At 37.7% G+C, this 21,804-nt stretch overlaps 1 protein-coding gene across 2 annotated transcripts in view; it reads right to left on the bottom strand.

The window, feature by feature from the left end:
- Positions 1–21,804, bottom strand: part of LOC134349013 (neuronal PAS domain-containing protein 2-like) — a 114,624-nt gene that overhangs the window by 47,634 nt on the left and 45,186 nt on the right. For both annotated transcript variants that reach the window (XM_063052853.1, XM_063052854.1), the window contains 5 exons: positions 17,335–17,388; positions 9,763–9,911; positions 3,329–3,420; positions 2,694–2,783; positions 455–575 (listed from right to left, as the gene is read on the bottom strand). In XM_063052853.1, coding sequence (XP_062908923.1) covers positions 455–575; positions 2,694–2,783; positions 3,329–3,420; positions 9,763–9,911; positions 17,335–17,388 — 506 coding nt within the window. The remainder of the gene's footprint in view (positions 1–454; positions 576–2,693; positions 2,784–3,328; positions 3,421–9,762; positions 9,912–17,334; positions 17,389–21,804) is intronic.

The raw sequence follows: 21,804 nt of genomic DNA, 5'->3' as shown, positions 1-21,804 counted from the left end.
ATCCTGAACTGAGAATTTGTTCCACATCCAGTTATCAGCAAGACATTTTGGTTCAGAAATTATTCCTTGGACATTTGTGCTCAATGTGTAATACATTAGTGATATTCCACTTCCAAAATCCAGTTTAGTAAAATTCAATACATTTGAAAAGCTGAAATTGTTTTATTTACTCTCTGAAATGTTCCCTTTCTAGTTTTCAATTTTTCCTCAATCAAGGATGATCTATTGCTGCTTTCTGGAATTACTCCACACCCCCAAAATCACTTCAGCTTGTGTTATCAAAAGGCACCCAAATCTCTAACTGTACACCAGTCCCTTTCCTCTCACCCACAATTCTTTTTCTTCTGTTGCAACCTCACCTTGGAAAGGTTTAATTTAGCGGATACTGTACAAAAGGCAAGGGCTAATCATGAAAATAACGGGTTACATCATTGTTGTGTATACAGAAACTCACAGTTTAAGTAGTCTGGCAAAGTAGTATCTGTTGTCAAAGTATGAGAGGATAGCAATTTATATATTTCTCTGTGCTCCTGCTCTGGGAGGAAGTTTAATAAATTCTGATCGATAATATCAGACTAGAAGAAAGAAAAAAAAGGTTAACATCAGTATTGATAAAATACCATTTTGTGTAAATGTTATAGTAGCTTGAATATTTTGTTTGGTGAATGTGGAGTGGAGTAAATAGTTGTGTTCTATCCTTCTAGAAATATTTACTTGTATCCCTGAAGAATAGAATCTGAAATATTTTCTAACCGTATGGCTTTATATGTCATTAGTCAAAAAATTGACTTTAAAACTATAAAGAAAACTGCAAACTTTTAAAAGATCTCTGACTGAAGGACTGAAAGATGAAATATCACCCAAGGCTGTTTGTAGAAGCAAGGGCAAAAACTGAAATGGCCCTGACTACAGTTTTTCAATTATCTCTGGCTACAGTTGTGATGCCAGAGGATTGGAAGAATGTTATGGTGTACCTTTTTTTTCAAAAAAGGAATAAGCCAAATAATTAGAGGCCAATTAGTTTGATTTCTATGATGGACAAATTACTGGAATCTATTCTCAGGGACAGTATAAACCTTCTTTTAGATAGGTGAAAAAAAAGATGTAGAAACAGTCAGCATGGAACATGGTGTCTGACTAACTTGATTAAATTCTTGGAGGAGATAACAAGGAGGGTTGATGAGGGCAGAGCGTTTGATATAGTTTACGAGGATATCTGCAAATATTTCTACACAACACAGTGATCAAAACAGTGAATCCTGGCTACAGTGGCAAGTCAGATTCCAAAACTGGATCAGTTGCAGGAAGCAAGTGGTAATGGTGGATGCTTTGCTTTTGCGACAGCAAAGGCAGTTACCAATGAAATTCCACACAGCTTAGCTCTGTTGTGATAAATATTAATGAGTTACATATAAATTTAAAAGGCATTTTAAAGAAGTTTGTAGAAGATACAAAAGTGTAATAGGAAAGCTTGCAAATACAGGAAGACATAAATATTCTGGTTATTTCTGCAAGAAAGCGGCAGATGGAATTTAATCCAGGGAAGTTTGAGGTGATGCATTTGGGGAGGATCAACAGGCCGAGGGTCTGTACAGTAAGAGGGAGGATATTTTCAAAGGTGCGGAGGAACAGAGCAGATGTCAATATAGTGACAAAAGGGTATAAAGGATGCAAAGCTTTATTAGAGCCAAAGCAGTGAACAAAGAACAGAGAGGTTTTGCATTAAGTAGAACACTAGTTATCCTTAAATTGAACACGAGATACAGATTGATCCCAACATTGAATCAAGGACATGGTAACCCAGGACTGGGTGCAGAGAAAATTTATTAAAATATTCCAGTGATGCTATAGCTAAGAGAAAAGATCAGATAAACTAGAATTGTCATCCTTGTAACAGAGCAGACTGAGTGGAGATTAATTGAGGTATACAAAATTGAGGGGTCTACACAGAGCAGAAGGATTCATAATGTTGATTTAAAATAGTTGACAGAAGGACTTTAATGGGGAAAAAAGCTTTCTCAGCCAGAAGAACTTGCTGCCTAGAAGGTTTGCAAGGCACGAAAAAAAATCTCATCACATATAAAAAATATTTGGACATGTACTTGAAGAGCCCTAAATTTCAAGGCTGCAGGCCAGGTGCTTGCAGATAGGATTTGAATCATACAGACTTTGAAGGTGTTTTAATTTGTAATACTATCTAACCCAAAATGATTTTACCACATGGTCAAAGATAAGTGATATATCTATATTCTGAAAGTTGTTAGGGAATCCTAAAAAACTGAATTATTTTAAGGTAAAAAACAGGAAATTCTGAGCAAGTCAGTCTGCATTGGCAAGAGAGGAATCAAGATAACATTTCTCATCAATATTTTAACTCTTTTTCTCTCTCCATGTTGTTTAATCTGCACAGCATTTCCAGTAATTTCTGCTTTTTATCATATTTCAGCATTTGCATTATTATGTTTCTGAACTAATTTTAAAACAATCAGAAATTATTGCGTAGATTTTAACATGATAAGTGTATCACTCTAGAATAATGAGGCTTACCCAGATGGTGCTCCCTAAATACATTTTTAAAATGTAGTTTCAAAACTCTATTTGTTTTGTCTTTGAAATATAGAAGGAGATTTTCATAACAAGAAGATATACGGTTGTATTTAACAGAAAATGCTCTTTAATATTAATATACTCACAGGTAAATGCCCAAGTAGAGGTGTGATACTATCAGAAACATAAATTATATTTCCATCTGTTGTTAGAGCTATGAAGAACCCATCCAATGCCTGTAGAATGCAAGACAAAATAATAGAAAATAATATTTTCCAATAAAACTGACTGTATCTTTATACTTTTAGAATTACAATAACTTATCTCTATTAGATTGTAAACAATATTAAGAAATTGCTTATAAACAGCAACTTTTCCAAAACACATTTATCTGAATTAATTTTAAAACAGAAACTTATATTATGAATTACTGCACATTTAATATGTTGTAAATAAATGTGTATTTTTCCAAATCAAATGCACAATATATTTTATTCTTTACAGATTATTTTAAGTGATGGCTAGGTGTACCAGAGTAATGCATCATAGCACTGATTATTGAGATATTGTAATTATTCTTTGACTCCAGTCTGAATCCAGTGTCAGGCCCGACCAGAAAGAAGCAAACAGGGAAATGAATCAGTACTGGTCTTAGCACCTAATCCACACTGCATGTACATGCAGTTTCATGCCAACACCATTAAAGAAAAACATTGTCAGATTAAATCATATGAAGCAAGCTGACTGGATGCTGGTCTGGAAATACATTTTCATGAGGTACCTCTAACATCAGTTGTGTGAATTCCTCATTGCTCAGAAATGAAGGCTTCCAGTTATGCTGGATGATACTGGTTTCTCTCTGTGCTGAAGTCTCTAAAGAGGAATATGAGTAACTTTAGTATTTTACTTTAATGCTTCTATTAACATTGTTGCAGCATATTTTTTATTTGTTTAAAAACTTTTAAATGCTCTCCTTGACATTGACATCCGCATCTATCTGTGATGGATATTTACTGTCCAGGGCCAGTAGGCATTCCTTTCTTTCCAAGCACAACTTTGTACACAGCAGCTGATGCTTCTAAAAATCAACGGGTTGTTTTAAAGTAAGTTAAACTTCCAACCAATATTCTTTGTTTAGCATGTTGTTGTAAACAGGAACCAGTCTTCAGTTCTTAATGTAAATGGTAAGCAATAAACAGTCTGAAGTTAAAAGGATAGCTTTGCAAACAAACAGCTCTGTTTATAGAGAAGAGGATGCTGGCTAATAGCATGAGGCTGACTGCTAAAGGGATGCAGTTGTAAGACAATGGGGTTATGCTAATTGGCTTGTATTAAATCAGACAACATTGGCTAAGCTGTTTAGTTCAAGGAAGCTTGCAGACTAGATTGATACAACTGCTTAGCACATCAAATAGCTGATTCGTTCATAGTTGAAAGGTTTGTGTACTCAAAGCGTCAGCTTCATGCATTAATTATGGGTATCTGGGAGCTCTATCCCCAGAAGCGTTTAGATTACCTGTGGGAAAAGGTATTTGAATAGATATCAGTATAAATCTAAGAAAACATCAAGAAGTACAACAAAATGATGGAGTGAATTAGAGTCTATTCCTCAGACTTTGATTTCAGCGATGGACAATTTGTTTATCTGCACCTTGTGGGAAAGTCTTTTTAGCTTATAGAAATTGTACCTGTGATTTGGAAATACTTAGTGTTTCAGAAATTGTTTGCAATTTGTAAACCTTTTATAAGATCAAAATCCTCTGTGAGTTTTAAATGTGCTTTAAGAACTTTGTCTAACTTTAAACATGTATCACTAAAGGTAAATGAATGGTGTTTAATCTACTTCCTTAGCTGGAAGTATCTCCTCCTTGGTAGTATGTGGGGCCTGCCTCTAAAATAGTGGGTGCATGCAGCTAAACTCCGCATGGAGGATAAACAGGGACATGAACTCATCTTTGAAGAGTAGGTAACTACAGTATAACCTCCCTTTAGTGAGGGAATCCTGAGCTATCTGTATTGGATAAGACCTAAGATCTTCATTTGAATTTAGAACCTTGCGCTCAGCAAACCCAATACCATCACACACCAATAGCTAAAAACTAATAAACATTCTGTGTGAAAATGTGTATCTGTCCGTTGTATTAAATTTTAGAAAACATTCAATGAATGTCTGAACAGTTCAAAATGACAACTTAGCTCTTTATGAACTCACAATATGGACAGTGTCTCTACAAGGTAAATACGATAGGTTTTTTAATGTCTAATGTTTGCCAATAGCAGCTGGATTCCTCAAACACCATTAACATGAGGATGTCTGGTAATGACTAAATGTCTGTTGGTCACATTGAGAGCTTGGTTAATGGGTTCTTTCTTGGTGTCTGTCAAATTGGCTTGATGGATTCTTTTTTGCATTTTGGCTTATTGCTTAAATGTAATATTAATTGTTCTTTACAAGTCAAAGGAATGTTATGTTCAAAACATTGCTGGACTGATGGATAAGGAGTCTAACACCTCCAGATTCAGGAACAGTTACTACCCGACAAACATATGGCTTCAGATCCGACAAGGATAATTTCATTCACCACTTCTCTGAACTGATCCTATGATCTACAAACTCACTTTCAAGGACTCTTTACTTCTCAGCATTATTTTTCTTTGCATTGTTTGGCTTCTTTTGAATATTTATTGTTAACCTTTAACACATTAAATTCTGCAGATGCTGGAAATACAAAGTAATACACACACAATGCTGGAGAAACTCAGCAGGTCAGGCAGCATCCATGGAAATGAACAAACAGTGAATGTTTCAGGCCGAGACCTTTCTTCAGGACTGAAAAGGAAGGGAGAAGATGCCAGAATAGATTGTGGGGAGAAGGGAAGGAGGATAACTAGGAGGCAATAGGTCAAGCCAGGTGGGTGGGAAAGATAAAGGGCGAGACAGGAAGGAATCTGATAGGAGAAGAGAGTGGGCCACAGGAGAAAGGAAAGGACGAGGGGACCCTGGGGAGGTGATCGGCAGATTAGAAGAAATAAGAGACCTGTGTGGGGAATAGAAGAAGAGGGAAGGGGGAGCCAAAAATTATGTATAGTTTTTCAGAAAATTCTATTGTATTTATTTTTCTCCTGTAAATGCCAGAACGAAAATAAATTTCAAGGTAGTATATACTAACATATACATACTTTGATAATAAATTTACTTTGAAGCATAAACTTTGATGGAAGTCCCATCAACTTCCATATATTTTTACTGATACTATACTCACATCATTTCCTCATTCCTATTAGCTCTCTAATAGTTTTGGCTATTTTTTTAAAAAAACTTCTTCCATGAAGTAATTTCTCTGCCGTTTCCTATTCCCCATCGTTAATTCCCTCATTTATCTATAAAAGATCCCTGTATTCATTTACTAATCTTTTCCTTTTTTACAAAATCATAGAAATTTCTACAGTTCTTTTATGGAATCTCATATTCTATCACAGAAGCACATGGGGTGGCATGGTAGTGTAGTGGTTAGCATGATGCTTTACAAAACCAGCAACACGAGTTCGATTCCCACCACTGCCTGTGAGGAGTTCTCCCTGTGACCCTGTAGATTTCTTCTGGATGGGTGGTCCTCCCACAGTCCAAAGATGTACCAGTTGGTAGGTTAATTGGTCACTGTAAATTGGCCTGTGGTTAGGCTAGGAGTACACTGGGGGATTGCCGGGCAACAGAGCTCGAAGGGCCTATTCTGCACTGTATCTCAATAAATTAAAGAAAATGTGTAGAAATATTTGGACTTGTGCAGTGGTGACATAATATGTACATCTGGACACCACTTCTATTAAACTCAGTTGAATGGTTACAACGGTTTTAAGACCTGCCTCATCGAGAGACCTTGTTTGACAGAGTTGCAGGTAGGTATCCTTTCAGCTATCTATTCACCCCATGCTGAGACCCCTTACAATCATCATCATTATACCCTGTTTTGAACTTGACTCCAGACCACTTCACACCACCAGATGTCAGCCCCAATCTCCTCATGGGCAACTGACTTCAGCACATTAGTAGCAGCTGATCACATCCACTTATCTTGATGCTGCCACCTCACCTTTAAAGTGCTGATTCTCTCTCATGAGTAACAGTCCCACCTCAGGATGTGCCTACACTAATCTCATTCCTTGCAATCTATGAACTGGCAAGTTAGTGGAACAAAGACCTCTGGGTAGATTTTCCATACAAGGTCTGTTCCTTTCATACTGTGCCTTGGGCTTTCAAGACAAAGCAACAGTGCAGCAGCAAGCCCAATGTGAATCCATGGCAAAAAAAATAAGGAGCAAAAAAAAAAAGAAAAAAAATTTTCATTTTTATCTTCCACTTTTAAAATACACTGAGTTGGACTTTCCTGAGAAATCCCAGCATGTCTGCATGGAACAAATCATATTTCCAAACAATTCTTCACCAGTAGTCAAGGAATCAAGGATTGCTGTTTGAGTCCCAAATTTGTTGAGAGGTTCTTATTCATCTGGTGGAGCGGCAGATTATTTCAGTTTCTGGCAGTTACGTTTTTGTCAGGACGCAGACCTGAGGGCAAAGTGTCATCTTCTGACAAAGATGAAGGCTATGTCTTAAGCAGATTTTAAATGTTTTACAGAACCTATAAAAAGTATTCACCACCTTGGAAGTTTTCAGGTTTTATTGTTTAACAACACTGAATCACAGTGGATTTAATTTGGCTTTTTTTGGACACTGATCAACAGAAAATACTCACGTCAAAGTGAAAACAAATTTCTACAAATTGGTCTAAATTTATTACAATTATTAAACACAAAATAATTGATTGCATAATGACTCACTCCCTTCAAGTCAGTATTTAGTAGATGCACCTTTGAAAGCAGTTACAGCCTTGAATCTCTGTGGATAGCTCTCCATCAGGTTTTCACATCTAAACGCTGCAATTTTTCCTCATTCTTCTTTACAAAACTGCTCAAGATGGGGATCATGTATTAACAGCCCTTTTCAGGTCCAGCCACAAGTTCTCCATTGGATTGAGGTCTGAACTCTGTCTTGGCCACTTCAGGACATTAACTTTGTTGTTCTTAAGCCAATCCTGTGTAGTTTTAGCTTTATGCTTGGGGCATTGTCTTGCTGGAAAACAAATCTTCTCCCAAGTCGCAGTTCTCTTGCAGACTGCATAGTGTTTTCCTCCAGGATTTCCTTGTAATTTGCTGCATTCATTTTACCCTCTACCTTCTCAAGCCTTCTAGGGCCTGCTGCAATGAAGCATCTCCACAACATGATCCAGCCACCACCACGCTTCATGGTAAGGATGGTGTGATTTTGATAATGTGCGGTGTTAGGCTTATGCCAAACATAGCATTTAGTGTGATGGCCAAAAAGCTCAATTTTGGTTTCATCAGACCATAGAACCTTCTTCCAGCTGACTTCAGAGTCTCCCATTTGCTTTCTGGAAAACTTTAGCTGAGATTTCATGTGAGTTATTTTCAACAGAGGCTTTCTCTTTGCCACTCTCCCGTAAAGCTGCGACTGGTGAAACACCCGGGCAACAGTTGTTCTATGCGCAATCTCTCCCTTCTCAGCCACTGAAGCTTATAATCTCTCCAGAGTTGTCATAGGTCTCTTGGTTTCCCTTTCTTTCACAGTCACTCAGTTTTTGAGGACGGCCTGCTCTAGGTAGATTTACAACTGTGGCATATTCTTTCCATTTCTTGATGATTGACTTAACTGTACTCCAAGGGATATTCAGTGAATTGGAAATTTTCTTGTATCCATCTCCTGACTTGTGCTTTTCAATAACGTTTTCGCGGAGTTGCTTGGTGTGTTCTTTTGTCTTCATCGTGTAGTTTTTGCGAGGATACTGACTCACCAGCAGCTAGGCCTTCCAGATACAGGTGTATTTTTACTACAATCAATTGAAACATCTTGACCACACATGGTGATCTCCATTTAACTAATTATGTGGCTTCTAAAACCAATTAGCTGCATCAGTAATAATTTGGTGTGTTGTATTAAAGGGGGTGAATATTTATGCAATCAATTATTTTGTGTTTTATGTTTGTAATTAATTTAGATCATTCTGTAGAGATCTGTTTTAACTTTGACACGAAAGAGTCTTTTTCTGTTGATTAGTGTCAAGAAAGCAAAATTAAATCCACTGTGATTCAATGTTGTAAAACAATAAAACATGAAAACTTACAGGGATGAATACTTTTTATAAACATCGTATATTTAGAGGCTTTTGAGAATGTTTACAACTGCTTTAAGCAATTGAATATAAATTAATAATAAATAATAAAATGTCAACTTTATTAATGTTTTAAAAATATTCAAAGTATTAAATAGAGTTAACCAAAAAAAACTGAACTTTGCAATTTCCCATCAAATCAATGGGGGCAGATATTGCCATTCAAATCAATGGAGTCACTTTTCCTACACCAAATCTAGAATAGAATCAGAGAGGTAGATACCCCAGTGAAATACTGCAAAATAACAGTCTAATCAGCTACATCGCTGGAATTTACATTGAGTTGGTCACTCAGCATGTCTCAGACCTGTATGTTGTATGTTGATGCAAGTGTAGGACTTAGCTGAATGCTGCCAGTTACCCTCAGAACCAACAGGCACAACCAGCTTGATTCAGCCCATTCACAGGCATTCACACTGTAACAATTTTAATAATTTAATTTAATATAACATAACAGTAAATGGTGGACTGGTGACCGGGGCTGATTCACCATTCTCACGAACCATTCTATCCACTCGCATTTGAATCTTCTTAGTTGCCCATGAGGTTCACCCCTTGCTAAAGCATTAAGAATGATAGCACAGAATGTTTACTGATCTAGGTTGCTGAGAAATTTTATTTTAGTAGATGACCAAATTTCAGAATGATGGCATGTGGAATTGTTGATATGACACTGCACCCTGCTGCTCCACCCGTAGAGCTTAGCAACACTCCTGTTGTAACAGCCAAAATATGATATATACTGTTTTGTTTTTTCCAGTTTTCAAAGTTCAAAAGTGAGAGAGAAAGTCTTCAAGCACTGTTTTAAACTTGTAATTCCTAGCGTAGGCCAGGCATTAAATCCAGAATTCCTCTAGTCTCCCTGACTAGGTACCACACTATTACCTACTTAGCCAAGAAAAGATGCAGGGAATGGTGGCTTCAAAAGTTTTGACAAATTTTAACTTTGAATACTTCAGTTAGAACTTACCGTTGTGCTTTTGTAAAAAGTTTATTGTTTTCTGGAGCACTGTAGACTTATCCAGCTTACGGATGCTGCCTGGAAGCATGGCACTGAGTTCTTTAATAAGGACATTGAACTGATCACGTCTCTTTTTCTCAGATTTGTTACGTGAAGCCCTGAATTAAAATACAAAGTATAACTTGGCATCAGGTCAGACACAGAATCAATAACATTTTATACGTAAGCAGAATCAGTTCCTGTTTTTTTCCAAATCTTACTAATCCCTATTACTGAGCCCATACCCTCTGGGCTCAGGTATATCAATTTCCAGATTGGGCTTAAAATGCGTTAGTTCCCTTTTTACTATATTCTAAATGGTTCAACACCTATATTGACAGGATACAGTCTAGACCATCTAAACGTATTGATTCAAACATGTTTCTTTAGGATGTTGTCTTCCCCTAAAATTTTGCAGTGAAAACATGCAAAATATTTGAGGCAACAATGCAAACAAAATAGAATTCCGTACTACAGTATAAGTCAAAAAATGGCCTCTAAAATATAGAAGCAGGTAATCTAAAAAAGGCATGATGCTATTGATAATATTTACAGTCTCCCAACAAACTCAAAAAAAGTACGTACATTAATAAAGGTATAAAAAATTTGATTTTACAACAGATTACAATAGTTGAGGGTAAATCTAGTGCCAAACAGCTGGAGAAGAAATGCTACACTGAAGGTCACCATTCCTCGACCTGCTCCCCCTTCCACTGAGTGCAGCATCCCATTGACTGTAATCAATGTCAGACTTAGATTTCATATGTTGCTTTATTTCTAAGTAAATTTGCATTCAAAATTTAGTGTTCTGCATAATTTTCAGTAAGCACAATATTTTAATGTTTATTATCCATTCACTGCATGAGGATGATGCCAGCAAGACCAGAATTTTTTGCCCATCTTTTATGGTCCCTGAATTAAATGGTTTGCAAGGCCATTTTGGAGAGCTTTTAACGGCTAGCCACAATACCTTATCTAAAAAGCCATGATACAAGAGTCCATCTTCTTAAGAAGAGTGTTTGTTAAACCACATCAGTCTGCAGCAGAGATGCTAGCATGTACTTCTGGTATTGCAATGCTCTCCTTTTTAGAACGTAACATGGGTATCGATAGCTTGGTAAATTAGTTTAACATTGTCATATCTACCAAGGTACAGTGAAAAACTTGTCTAGCGTGTTGGTCATTCATTGCACAGTGCATTGAGTCACTACAAGGTAAAACAATAGCAAGAGTACATGAGATGAAGTGTTACAATTACAGGGAAAATGCAGTGCAGATAGACAATAAGGTGCAAGGTCACAGTGCGGTAGAGTGGGAGGTCAAGATGTTTATAATATTAATAAAACATGTCAAATTAGGTAAAAATTTCAATCAGTCTTATCCCCTTGGATGATTTCTAATAGTTTGTCCTTCCTGAATATTCAGATTAGCCTACTGATGAAAGGCCATGACAAGACATATCACCTGTTTTTCTCTCTCTACTCATGCTGACCAACTATAGAATATGCTGGGTATTTGCAGTGTATTTTCTGCTTTTATGTTATGCTTATGTATTCCATCAAAATGTGCTCCATGGAAGGTAGCGGTAAAAGATTATTTGATGCAGAACAATCCTGGTTAGCAAGTGTTTAATCACTAATTAAGTGTTCAATGTAACTATGAGAATCAGTCAGAAGTTTTGCCTGAGGATTGAATTAGCTGGGTCAAACGATTAATTAATACAGAAAGAAAACAGAATGATATGGTGTTCTCTCTTTTGCCTCCTGTCTAGTCAATCCTTCTGTGATGATTAAAGGCACTAATTAAGAATACGGAGCACTTGGGAAAAATGTTACAAGTGTGTCAAAAGTATTGGCAAGCACACAAAATTTAAATCATCACATAGTGAATTTTGGAAATGTGATTGGGAAAATTCTTCTCCCTGTCCAATGATCTAAGGCTATAGATTCTAAATCTTGCTCACAGTAATTTGCTAATCCACATCATGCCTATTCCATTGCCCCATGTGCAAACACTTCCAAACATAGAGCCTTATTTTAAACTTGCTGCTCTCAGCTTAAAACAGCAAACATCTTCACCACCAACTTGATGAGATATATACTTAAAAACACAGTGAACACGAGAACATTTTGACTGTGAAGATGCAAACATCAGGATGCTCTTCATTGACTACAGCTCGGCATTCAGTACTATCAGTCACTGAACACTAATCAATAAGCTCCACGACCTAGGTCTTCATACTTCCTTATGCAGCATGATTATCAATTGCCTCACTTGCAGACCCCAGTCCATTCAGATTGGCAACAACATCTCCACCATGATCTCCAACAGCACAGGTGTACCACTAGGCTTTGCCCCTTGCTCCACTCATTTTATACTCAGAAGCGGAGATGGTCAGCAACTTTAAAGCCCTCAGTGCAATCATTTCAGATAACACTGGGTCCAGCACTTAAGTGCCATTACAAAGAAAGCATGGCGGAGCCTCTATTTCCTTAGAAATCTGTGAAGTATTTGGCATATCATCTAAAACTTGGATAAACTTTTATAAATGTGTAGTGGAGGGTCTATTGACTGGTTGTATCACAGCCTGCTATGGACAAAAACAATACTCTTGAAAAGCCTACAGAAAGAAGAGGATATAGTCCAATCAATAATGGGTAAAGCCCCCTCCACCACTGAGCACATCCATCATCAAGGACCTCACCATCCAGGCCATGCTCTCTACTAACTACTGCCACCAAGAAGGATGTACAGGGGCTTCAGGACCCTTACCAAAAGGTTCATGAACAGTCATTACCCCTCAACAATCAGGCTCTAGAACCACAAGGGATAACTTCACTCACCCCCATGATGAAATTTTCCCACAACCTATGGACTCACTTTTAAGGACTCTATCTCGAATTCTTGATATTTATTACTTCTTTTTCTTCTAGTTTTCCTTTTGTATTTGCATGTCTCTTGTCTTTTGCACACTGGTTGTTTGACATGTGCAGTCTTTCATTGATTCTATTGTGTTTTGTTGTATTTACTGTGAATGCCCACAAGAAAATGAATCTCAGGGATGTATATGGTGACATATATGTACTTTGATAATAAATTTACTTTGAACTTTGATTTACTGTTCTAAAGCTGAAATGTCATCATACAAGAGCTATTAATATAATGAAACTTTGATTTTACACTACAGTGGCATCCAATGGATTTACTTGCTTATTCAAGGGTTGATTTCCTTTTTCCAGTCATCTATATTGCTTCTCTTTATTTCTCTCAGTGCACATCCTACTTGTTTCTTTCAGCTGCTTATCTATCCACACATTCTAAAAGTAATGCAAAATAATCAGTAATTCTTGGCAACACACATAAAATGCTGGAGGAACTTAGCAGGTCAGTCAGCATCTATGGAAATGAATAAATAAATAACGTTCGGGCCCAGACCCCTCTTCAGAACTTCTTCAGTAATTCTGACCATTTCTCAACAATGACCATTCATACCTTCCACATAAATTCCAGTATCAGGTTGAAAAAGGCTCAAAATTTGTGTCAAATTTCATCTACAAGATTTATATAAGAAAGCACAATGATACAGTACAAGAAACATGAAATTCAGCTCTTAAGAATGGAAAGTGTTTGACTCTGCCACATCTTATAATTCATTCAATAATCTCTATTCATTTTTGTTGTAACAAACTGAGTGCCTTTATTGTTTTTCTTCACCAACTTAAATTTGAAAACTATGAAAAAGGACTTGGGTGTCATAGTGGTATTTTCTCAGGGACTGAGGATCAAATGTAGCCTAGGCTGGTGGAAGAGGTCTCCTGCGAGATGACCAACAGAATCCATACTAATTTTGTGTACATTATTTCAAAGCAGCTGTCAACAGTCTGTCATAAAACTGCCTCAAAATGTTTGCACCCGGCTGGGAATTTCATTGATCATAGCAAGTCAAATACCATGCAGATACGAGGGGTGATTGATAAGTTTGTGGCATAAGGTAGAAGGAGTCAATTTTAGAAAACCTAGCACATTTATTTTTCAACATAGTCTCCTCCTACATGTACACACTTAGTCCAGCGGTCGTGGAGCATACGGGTCCCTTCTTTGTAGAAGTGGTCCACAGCAGGGGTAATTGATAAGTTCGTGGTCTAAGGTAGAAGGAGATGAGTTATACAGCTCTTGTTACATGCACGTTCAGTTCAATTCTATGAGTGAAAATGCAGAAGATTTGAAGTTAATAACCCATCTCCTTCTGCCTTAGGCCACAAACTTATCAATTACCCCTACTGTGGACCACTTCTGGAGGTCCAAGACGCTGATTTCTACAAAGGAGGGATCCGTATGCTCCACGACCGCTGGACTAAGTGTGTAAATGTAGGAAAAATAAATGTGCTAGGTTTTCTAAAATTGACTCCTTCTACCTTAGGCCACGAACTTATCAATTACCCCTCGTATATGACAGGTACATGCATTGATAGATAGAATGCAATCTGATTTACACTCAATTGTGGCAGGTATTTAGATAAATTCCAGCTAATTACACAGATCTTTATTCTATTCCAACCTTCCATCTATTAGAATTGACAGCCAAGATATGTTCCCTCATCTTGCCCTGATCCTTTGTCCTTTGTCTCACTGATCGCATTTTTGCTCTCTCCTTGTTCCTTGTCCTGGCATATTCTGCATTGCAACCACTTATTGAGTAAAGATTTCTTTTCCTGAACTCATTATTTCTTAACTTTTTTAACTACCAGTGAGCTGTTGCACGCGTTTGGTAGTGTCATTTTAACCAGGATTTTATTCCTTGAACTTATAAGTATGAACTTATAAGTAGCTGTATTGTGCTACAACCCCGAGATATGTAACTCTCCATGTAAAATAATGATTTTGTAATCAGTTTAGAAGAATAATATTATACATTCTATTTAGTTTATCAAAAATTTTGTAATATGTATAACTATCATTGTTAAAAACATTGATATGGTAATGAATAATGTGTTAAAGCTGGTTGCTTTTGTGATATGTCATGTGTCAGAAAGTGCCTGTCAACAGGAAGCATGGTCGGATTAATGCCTTATAAAGCCTCAGCATTACATCCTTGCTTTTATATTGGAGCCCTCTTGAAATGAATGCTAACACTGCATTTACCTTCCTCACCACCGACTCAACCTGCAAATTAACTTTTATGGAATCCTGCACAAGGACTCCCAAGTCCCTTTGCAACTCTGATGTCTGAATTTTCTCCCCATTTGCAAAATAGTCTCAACCTTTATTCCTTCTACCAAATTGCATGACCATACATTTCCCTTCACTATATTCCATCTGCCACTTCTTTGCCCATTCTCCCAATCTGTCTACATCCTTCTGCAGACTCCCTACTTCCTCAGCTGCCCCTCCACCTATCTTTGTATCGTCTGCATACTTGGCCACAAAGCCATCAATTCTGTCATCTAGATCATTGACATATAAAGTGAAAAGAAGTCATCCCAAAATCACTGCCCCGCAGAACCAGATTTTGTGACGTTTTGTAACTCCAATACATAAAACTAATTAAAACAAAGATACAGAGCCAGGAATAACGAGTCTAGTTTTGTTTTCACATGGCAGTATAATTACATATATTATTTAAGTAGTTATAGATATAACCAGCAATAGATTACCTAAACAACAAAGAATGCTTAATCAAACAATATATTCACAATATTACTCAAACACTACTGAAATAGTAAATCCTCAATGGATATCATGAAAGAGCTCAGGTTAAAGGAACACTTAGCAGGCAGTGATCATAATATGATAGAATTGACCCTGGAGTTTGAGAGCGAAAAGCTATTCCTTGGCTAGCCACCGGCAGCCAGACTGAAAAGGCCCCCTTTATTCCCATTCGTTGCATCCTGCCTGTCAGACGATCTTCTATCCATGCCCGTATCTTTCCTGTAATTCCACGGGCTCTTATCTTATCTAGAAGCCTCTCCTGCAGCACCTTGTCAAAGGCCTTTTGAAAATCTAAGTAAAACAACTTCCACTGACTCTCCTTTGTCTATCCTGCCTGTTACTTCCTCAAAGAATTCCAACAGATTTGTCAGGCAAGATTTTTCCTTAAAACCAGTCTGACCATTATTGCTCTTTTTACATGCCTTTTCTATCTCCCATTGTAATTTATACTCCACATCCTGGTTACTTTTTGGAGGCCTGTATATAACTCCTATCAGGTCTTTTTACCCTTGCAGTTTCCTAACTCTACCCAAAACCACTCTAGTTCCTCCGATCCTCTGTCACTCCTTTCTAAGGATTTGATTCATTTTTTTCATTTTCTATCTCTGCCCCCTACCTGTCCTTTTGCTACAATGTGTATCCTTGGATTTTAAGTTCCCAACTGCGATCTTCTTTCAGCCATGACTCAGTGTTGCTCACACTGTCATTCCTGCCAATTTTTAACTGTGTTACAAGATCATCTACCTTATTCCATATTCTGTGTGCATTCAAATATAACACCTTCAGTTAAATTCTTATCCCTTCCTAAACTTTTATTTATTTTATTCTTAAGTATTTTGTAACCTCTTCTCCATTCTCCTTCACTTTTAGTTTTTCCTCACATTTCCAAACTGTTGAACACTACCTACTAATTACGTTGAAGTCCTAACCACAAGATTCACCAGGACCCTGGTCCCAGCATGGCTCAGCTGGAGGCCATCACATTGGAAAAGCTTCCTCCTTCCCCAATATTGGTGCCAATGTCTCAGGGATTCAAATCCAATTCTCCCACATCTACTAGAGAAAATCTGCTGACGCTGGAAATCTGAGCAACACATACAAAACGCTGGAGGAACCCAACAGGCCAGGCAGCATCTATGGAAAAGAGTAAACAGTTGACGTTTCAGGCCTAGACCCTTCATCAGGACTCCCACACCCATCTTTGAGCCACTGATTTTCTCCTCAGAACTGTCTGCTTCCTGGATTGATTTGCCTCAAGCTGTAGTTGTGGATGGGTAGTGTCAAAGGCTACCGAAGACTCTTCTATTTCCTTTTGCTAGGAAGAGCAAAATGTGATCGGGTACTGTTTACTTGAATGGTGTATACTGCTTGTGGCTATCACTAAACGTGTACGAAAACAATTAATTTAACATATTGATTGGACCAGAACCACTTTGTAATAAACCTGTGTTTTGCAATACACGGATGAGAAGACAAATGGCCTGCAGGACTAACCTATAGAAACCTACAGAAATTTTAAATATGCACCAACACTCAGCCATCTCATTTCTAGTGAAGCTTAATTCCATATTAAAATATGTTCATGCAATTAATCAGCCATTTCATTTTAATATTCCAATGGTAAGATTCTTAAAGGCTTATGATACTGTCATTGTATTTCCTGATTTACTCATCCACCAAAGTAGTCTTTCATGGATCAGAGTATCACATGACCAAAAGACAGAAGGAAATTAAATCATGTACACAAATAATCCAACTCAATTCTGAAGTAAAACAGTTTGAACTATCATGCTTATCTTTTTTTTATTACATTAAAAGTCACACAAAACTCACCTCTTTGCCTTGTCTTTGTCATCTTCATCCATTAGCTCTTCTACAAAATGGTCCCTATAAAATGAACGTTGTGTTATCCTTTTCTATTAATGCAGATTGAAATAAATTATTGATTCATTTTTAATATATGGTTAAAGGAATGTTGACAATATTCTAGATCATTGACACTTATCAACCAACAGATGTATTTTGCTTCCTATTCATAGGCTTATTAATTGAAGTCCCTCACCGATGATGCACAGTGAAGATTATAAATGTAATAATTTTTAACTCTATAGTACAATATGTAAGGCTATTAGTGTAACTATTGGGAGATGGGATTTGATGATAGACTTACCCATGACCAAATATATGACATTATCTAAAATATATTCAACAGTGGCACCTACCTCTTTGGACTGATGTTTTACATAATGTCAATAGCTATTCCTCTCACTGCTACTTAACTAAGTGCTGCAAGACTTTCTGTTCCCTCTTTTCGAAGAGAAAATTTCTTCACTTTACCTACCCAGGTTTCCAGAGTCAGATTACAAAGTCCGTGCAGCTGGTCTTACCCAAGCTCCAAAAATCTGTGAAGTAGCTACGACTATCAGTTCAAACTGGATAAGCAAATTTGCAGGTGACACGGAGATTGGATGTATAGTGTTCAGCGAGGAGGGCCATCAAAGCTTTCAGTGGAGTCTGGATGAGCTGGCAAAATGGGCTGAAGAATAGTAGATGGAATTTAATGCAGACAAGTGTAAGATGTTGCACTTTTGGAGGACCAACCAGGGTAGGACAGTGAAGAGTATAGTAGGACAAAGAGATCTGGGAATACAGATCTATAATTCCATGAAAGTGGTCATAGGTAGAAAGGGTCACAAAGGGAGCAGTTGGAATGTTGGCCTTCATAAATCAAAGTATTGAGTACAAAAGTTGGGATGTTATGTTGAAATTGTATAAGGTGTTGATGAGATCCAATTTGGAGTATCGTGTACAGTTCTGGTCACTTACTTACAGGAAAGATATCAATAAGATTGAAAAAGTGCAGAAAAATTTACAAGGATGTTGCCAGGACTTGAGGACCTGAGTTATTGGGAAAGGCTGATAAGGTTAGGATTTTATTCCCTGGAGTACCGGAGAATAACGGGAGATGAGATAGAGATATACAAAATATGAGGGTATAGATAGGATAAATGTAAGCAAGTTAAGTGGACTAGAACTAGAGGTCTTGGATGAAAAGGTACATGTTTAAGGAGAACATTTTTCACTCAGAAGATGGTGAGAGTGTGGAACGAGCTGCCAACAGAAGTGGTGGATGCAGGTTTGATTTAATCCTTTAAGAGCAATTTGGATAGATATATGGATGGTAGCGGTATGGAGGCCTATGGTCCAGGTGCAGGGACTAGGCAGAACAACAGTTCAGCATGAACTAGATGGGTGGAAGGGCCTGTTTCTGTGCTGCAGTGTTTTATGGCTCCATGACTCTGAGATACAGTGCACCTCTCTGTAAATGTGTGCATCTAGAACCTTGCATTTGCTATCCAACACTATCCAACCTAGCCCCAAATGTTCTATTATGCAACTTCAGAAATCTCTACAATGGCACTATCATATGGAATGCTCCCTCTAATTTTTTTTACAACTACACAGACCAGCCATTGCTCTGAGCAGGAAATTTTTACAGGGACTGCACTTCAAATGCTTTTTTGTGTAATATGCGTCGGCGTTCAGCGGGCCAGCATTTTAGCAATCGGCTACCAACTTCCACCTTGTGTTTTTTATTGTACAATCTGTAACAGTATTGTAACTTGAAACACTGACAATGTAAATACGTTGAAGCTCTAAAATGTTTCAAAGTAAAGGTTATTATTTATGGATTATATTCATTAATACATAATTAATTACAGGGTATTTCACAAATCCATTAACATAGATTTCAACATTATATTAGCATAATTTCAAAATTATATTAACATTATATAAAAGAAAATTTCATCTGTGAGGCAGCAAAGACTACGTGCACGGGAGCGTTTCTATTACTGCATGGCCATGCACCTGCGCAGCTTAGAAGGAACTGTGCTCGAATGCCAAGGAATACTTCATTATTTTTCACTTTACCCTTCATGTTTTTAGTCCCTAATTAATCTCTCAGCATAATCGTGAAGGAAATTATTAGAATATTATCCTATTTCTATTTTCAATAATGTGAACAGCAGGAAATTTACCTAAGTTTTATTTTTTTTGTTTTTGCATTTAAGCCCTCAATCACATTCATAGCTCTATTGTTGATGCAGTTTACCTGTTCCTAGATGATTTTCTCCTTTTTTTTCTTACACAAAATGCTCTTGCATGTAGATTACTTTGTTCTCCAGATAGATCCAGTTAATGGTCCAACTGTTTCAAAGTGTAGGAGCAGTCTAGAAATTTCCATGTGATTAGAAAAAATACTTTGTACGTCTCTTCATTTTCTGTGTTTAATCTTTTCTTTTTAACATTGAAATCTGGTTAAGTAAAAGAGTTTGTGTTTGCTGTTTTCACCTACATCCAATTGAATTCACCACCCACTAGTCAATTTCACTCCATCATCTCCCTCCTAATCACCTTTTATATCTTCTAACGATGAAACACAAAGAAATATAATTTTGCTTTTTTTCTAAAAATCATTTAGAATTCAGTTTGACAAACTGATTTTAGGAGTTAAAGATGAAATAGCCCTAAGTGGTCTGCTGACTGCTTGTGGCAATTTGAAATAAGGTCCACCTGTAGCGTACATTGTGAAAGCTCAGCAACAATCTAACCCTTTCAAACTGCAGCCAGTTAGGTTCGGAGGGGAGAGACAAGAGATTCTGAATCTGAAACAACAAGCAAGATGTTGGAGGAACTCAGCAGGTCAGGCGGCATCTGTCGAGAGAGATGGACTGTCAACATTCTGCACCAAGACCATTTGTTTGGACTGAAAGGAACAATAGGGGAAAGGGACTCAATGAAGTGAGTCGGCGATGGTCAGATGGAGTGGCTGGAGATGGTGATGGGAGTTTGGAGGATGTAGGAGGAACTGGGTAGATCACAAAGGGACAGGATGGAAGCAGTTTACCTGAAACTGGAGAATCCAATGTTCATGCCATCAGGCTGTAGGCTGCTCAGATGGTATATGAGGTGCTGTTCCTCTAATTACTGTTTAACCCCACCCTGGCAATGCGGAAGCTGGTGTGGGAATGGACTGGAGAATTAAATAGCAAACTAAAGCTCCAGAAGGCTAAGAGAGAAGAAGCACAGGCGCTTGGCAAAGTAGTCACTTAGTCTGCACCTGGTCTCACCAATGTACATTGAGAGAACCAGATGCAGTACCCAGGGTCAGAGGAGATCCATGTGAATGGTGGCGTCACCTGGTAGGGCTGTTTCTGGCTCTGGATGGTGGTGAGGTAGGGGTATAGGAATGGGTATTACAGGAGAAATTATCTGGAGAGGAGAAAATGGGCGAGAAGGAATGAACGAACCAGAGAGTGGTCCCGGTGGAAAGCAGAAAGATGGGGATTGGGGTGTGGAGGGGAAGATTTGACTGATCAAGAGTTCATGATGTGGGTGGCTGAGGTTTCAAGGAAGAGGGAACCTGATTTATTAAAACGTAAGGCAAATGCATCAACTATTTGTTTCCATAATAAATTGCATCTAATTGAGTAATGACAATAATAATATCTGTGTATTCAAAATTAACCATTACTGCTCCTCCCATCCGGTAGGTGCTACAGGAGCCTCCGCTCCCACACCAGCAGGCACAGGAAGAGCTTCTTCCCTGAGGCTGTGATCCTGCTGAACCTCACATCACAGCGCTAAGCAGTATTGCACCCATATTGTACTGTCTCAGTACTTTTATATTTGTGTGCTGTAGCACTTACTTTTTATTCGCAGTTATTTTGTAAATAACACTATTCTTTGCATTTCTGGTCAGATGCTAACTGCATTTCATTGGCTTTGTATCTATACTCGGCACAATGACAATAAAGCTGAATCTAATCTAACCTGATCTACTGCCCAGATTTTTACTATTCTGAGACTCTCTCTGAGTTACTCAGGCACGTCACTGACTAGTGTCCAAAAACAAATGTGATCAGCGACATGATGCATCGTGGTATCTCCATTTTAAAAGCAGAATTCTTATCACAGCTGACATTATAAAATAAATTGCAAATGCAGTATTTTTCCATGTGGTTTACATGTGTAAACCCAGCTTTACAGAGGTTTTCTGAGGGTACTTCTAAATTTTTTGTTAATTTAAAACAAAAAAAAGCTAACAGGAATCTTTTCCACATATTTGGAAGCCGCATTCCCATAACTAACTAATTAATGTAGATTGTGAGCAGCAGCGACGTGGAATTGTGAGAATGATCACCATAGATTTGGAATGAAGTAAGTAAATCAGCCGGCAAGGTTGAGGTGAATGGGGAATGGGACTGCTTATATAATTGATGTGGCCCTGCAGTGAGCATA

The sequence above is a fragment of the Mobula hypostoma genome, chromosome 7 (genome assembly GCF_963921235.1).
Source record: "Mobula hypostoma chromosome 7, sMobHyp1.1, whole genome shotgun sequence".
Classification (NCBI taxonomy): Eukaryota; Metazoa; Chordata; class Chondrichthyes; order Myliobatiformes; family Myliobatidae; genus Mobula; species Mobula hypostoma.
Note: the sequence above shows the minus strand (reverse complement) of the source record. Positions and strands in the feature narration are given on the sequence as shown.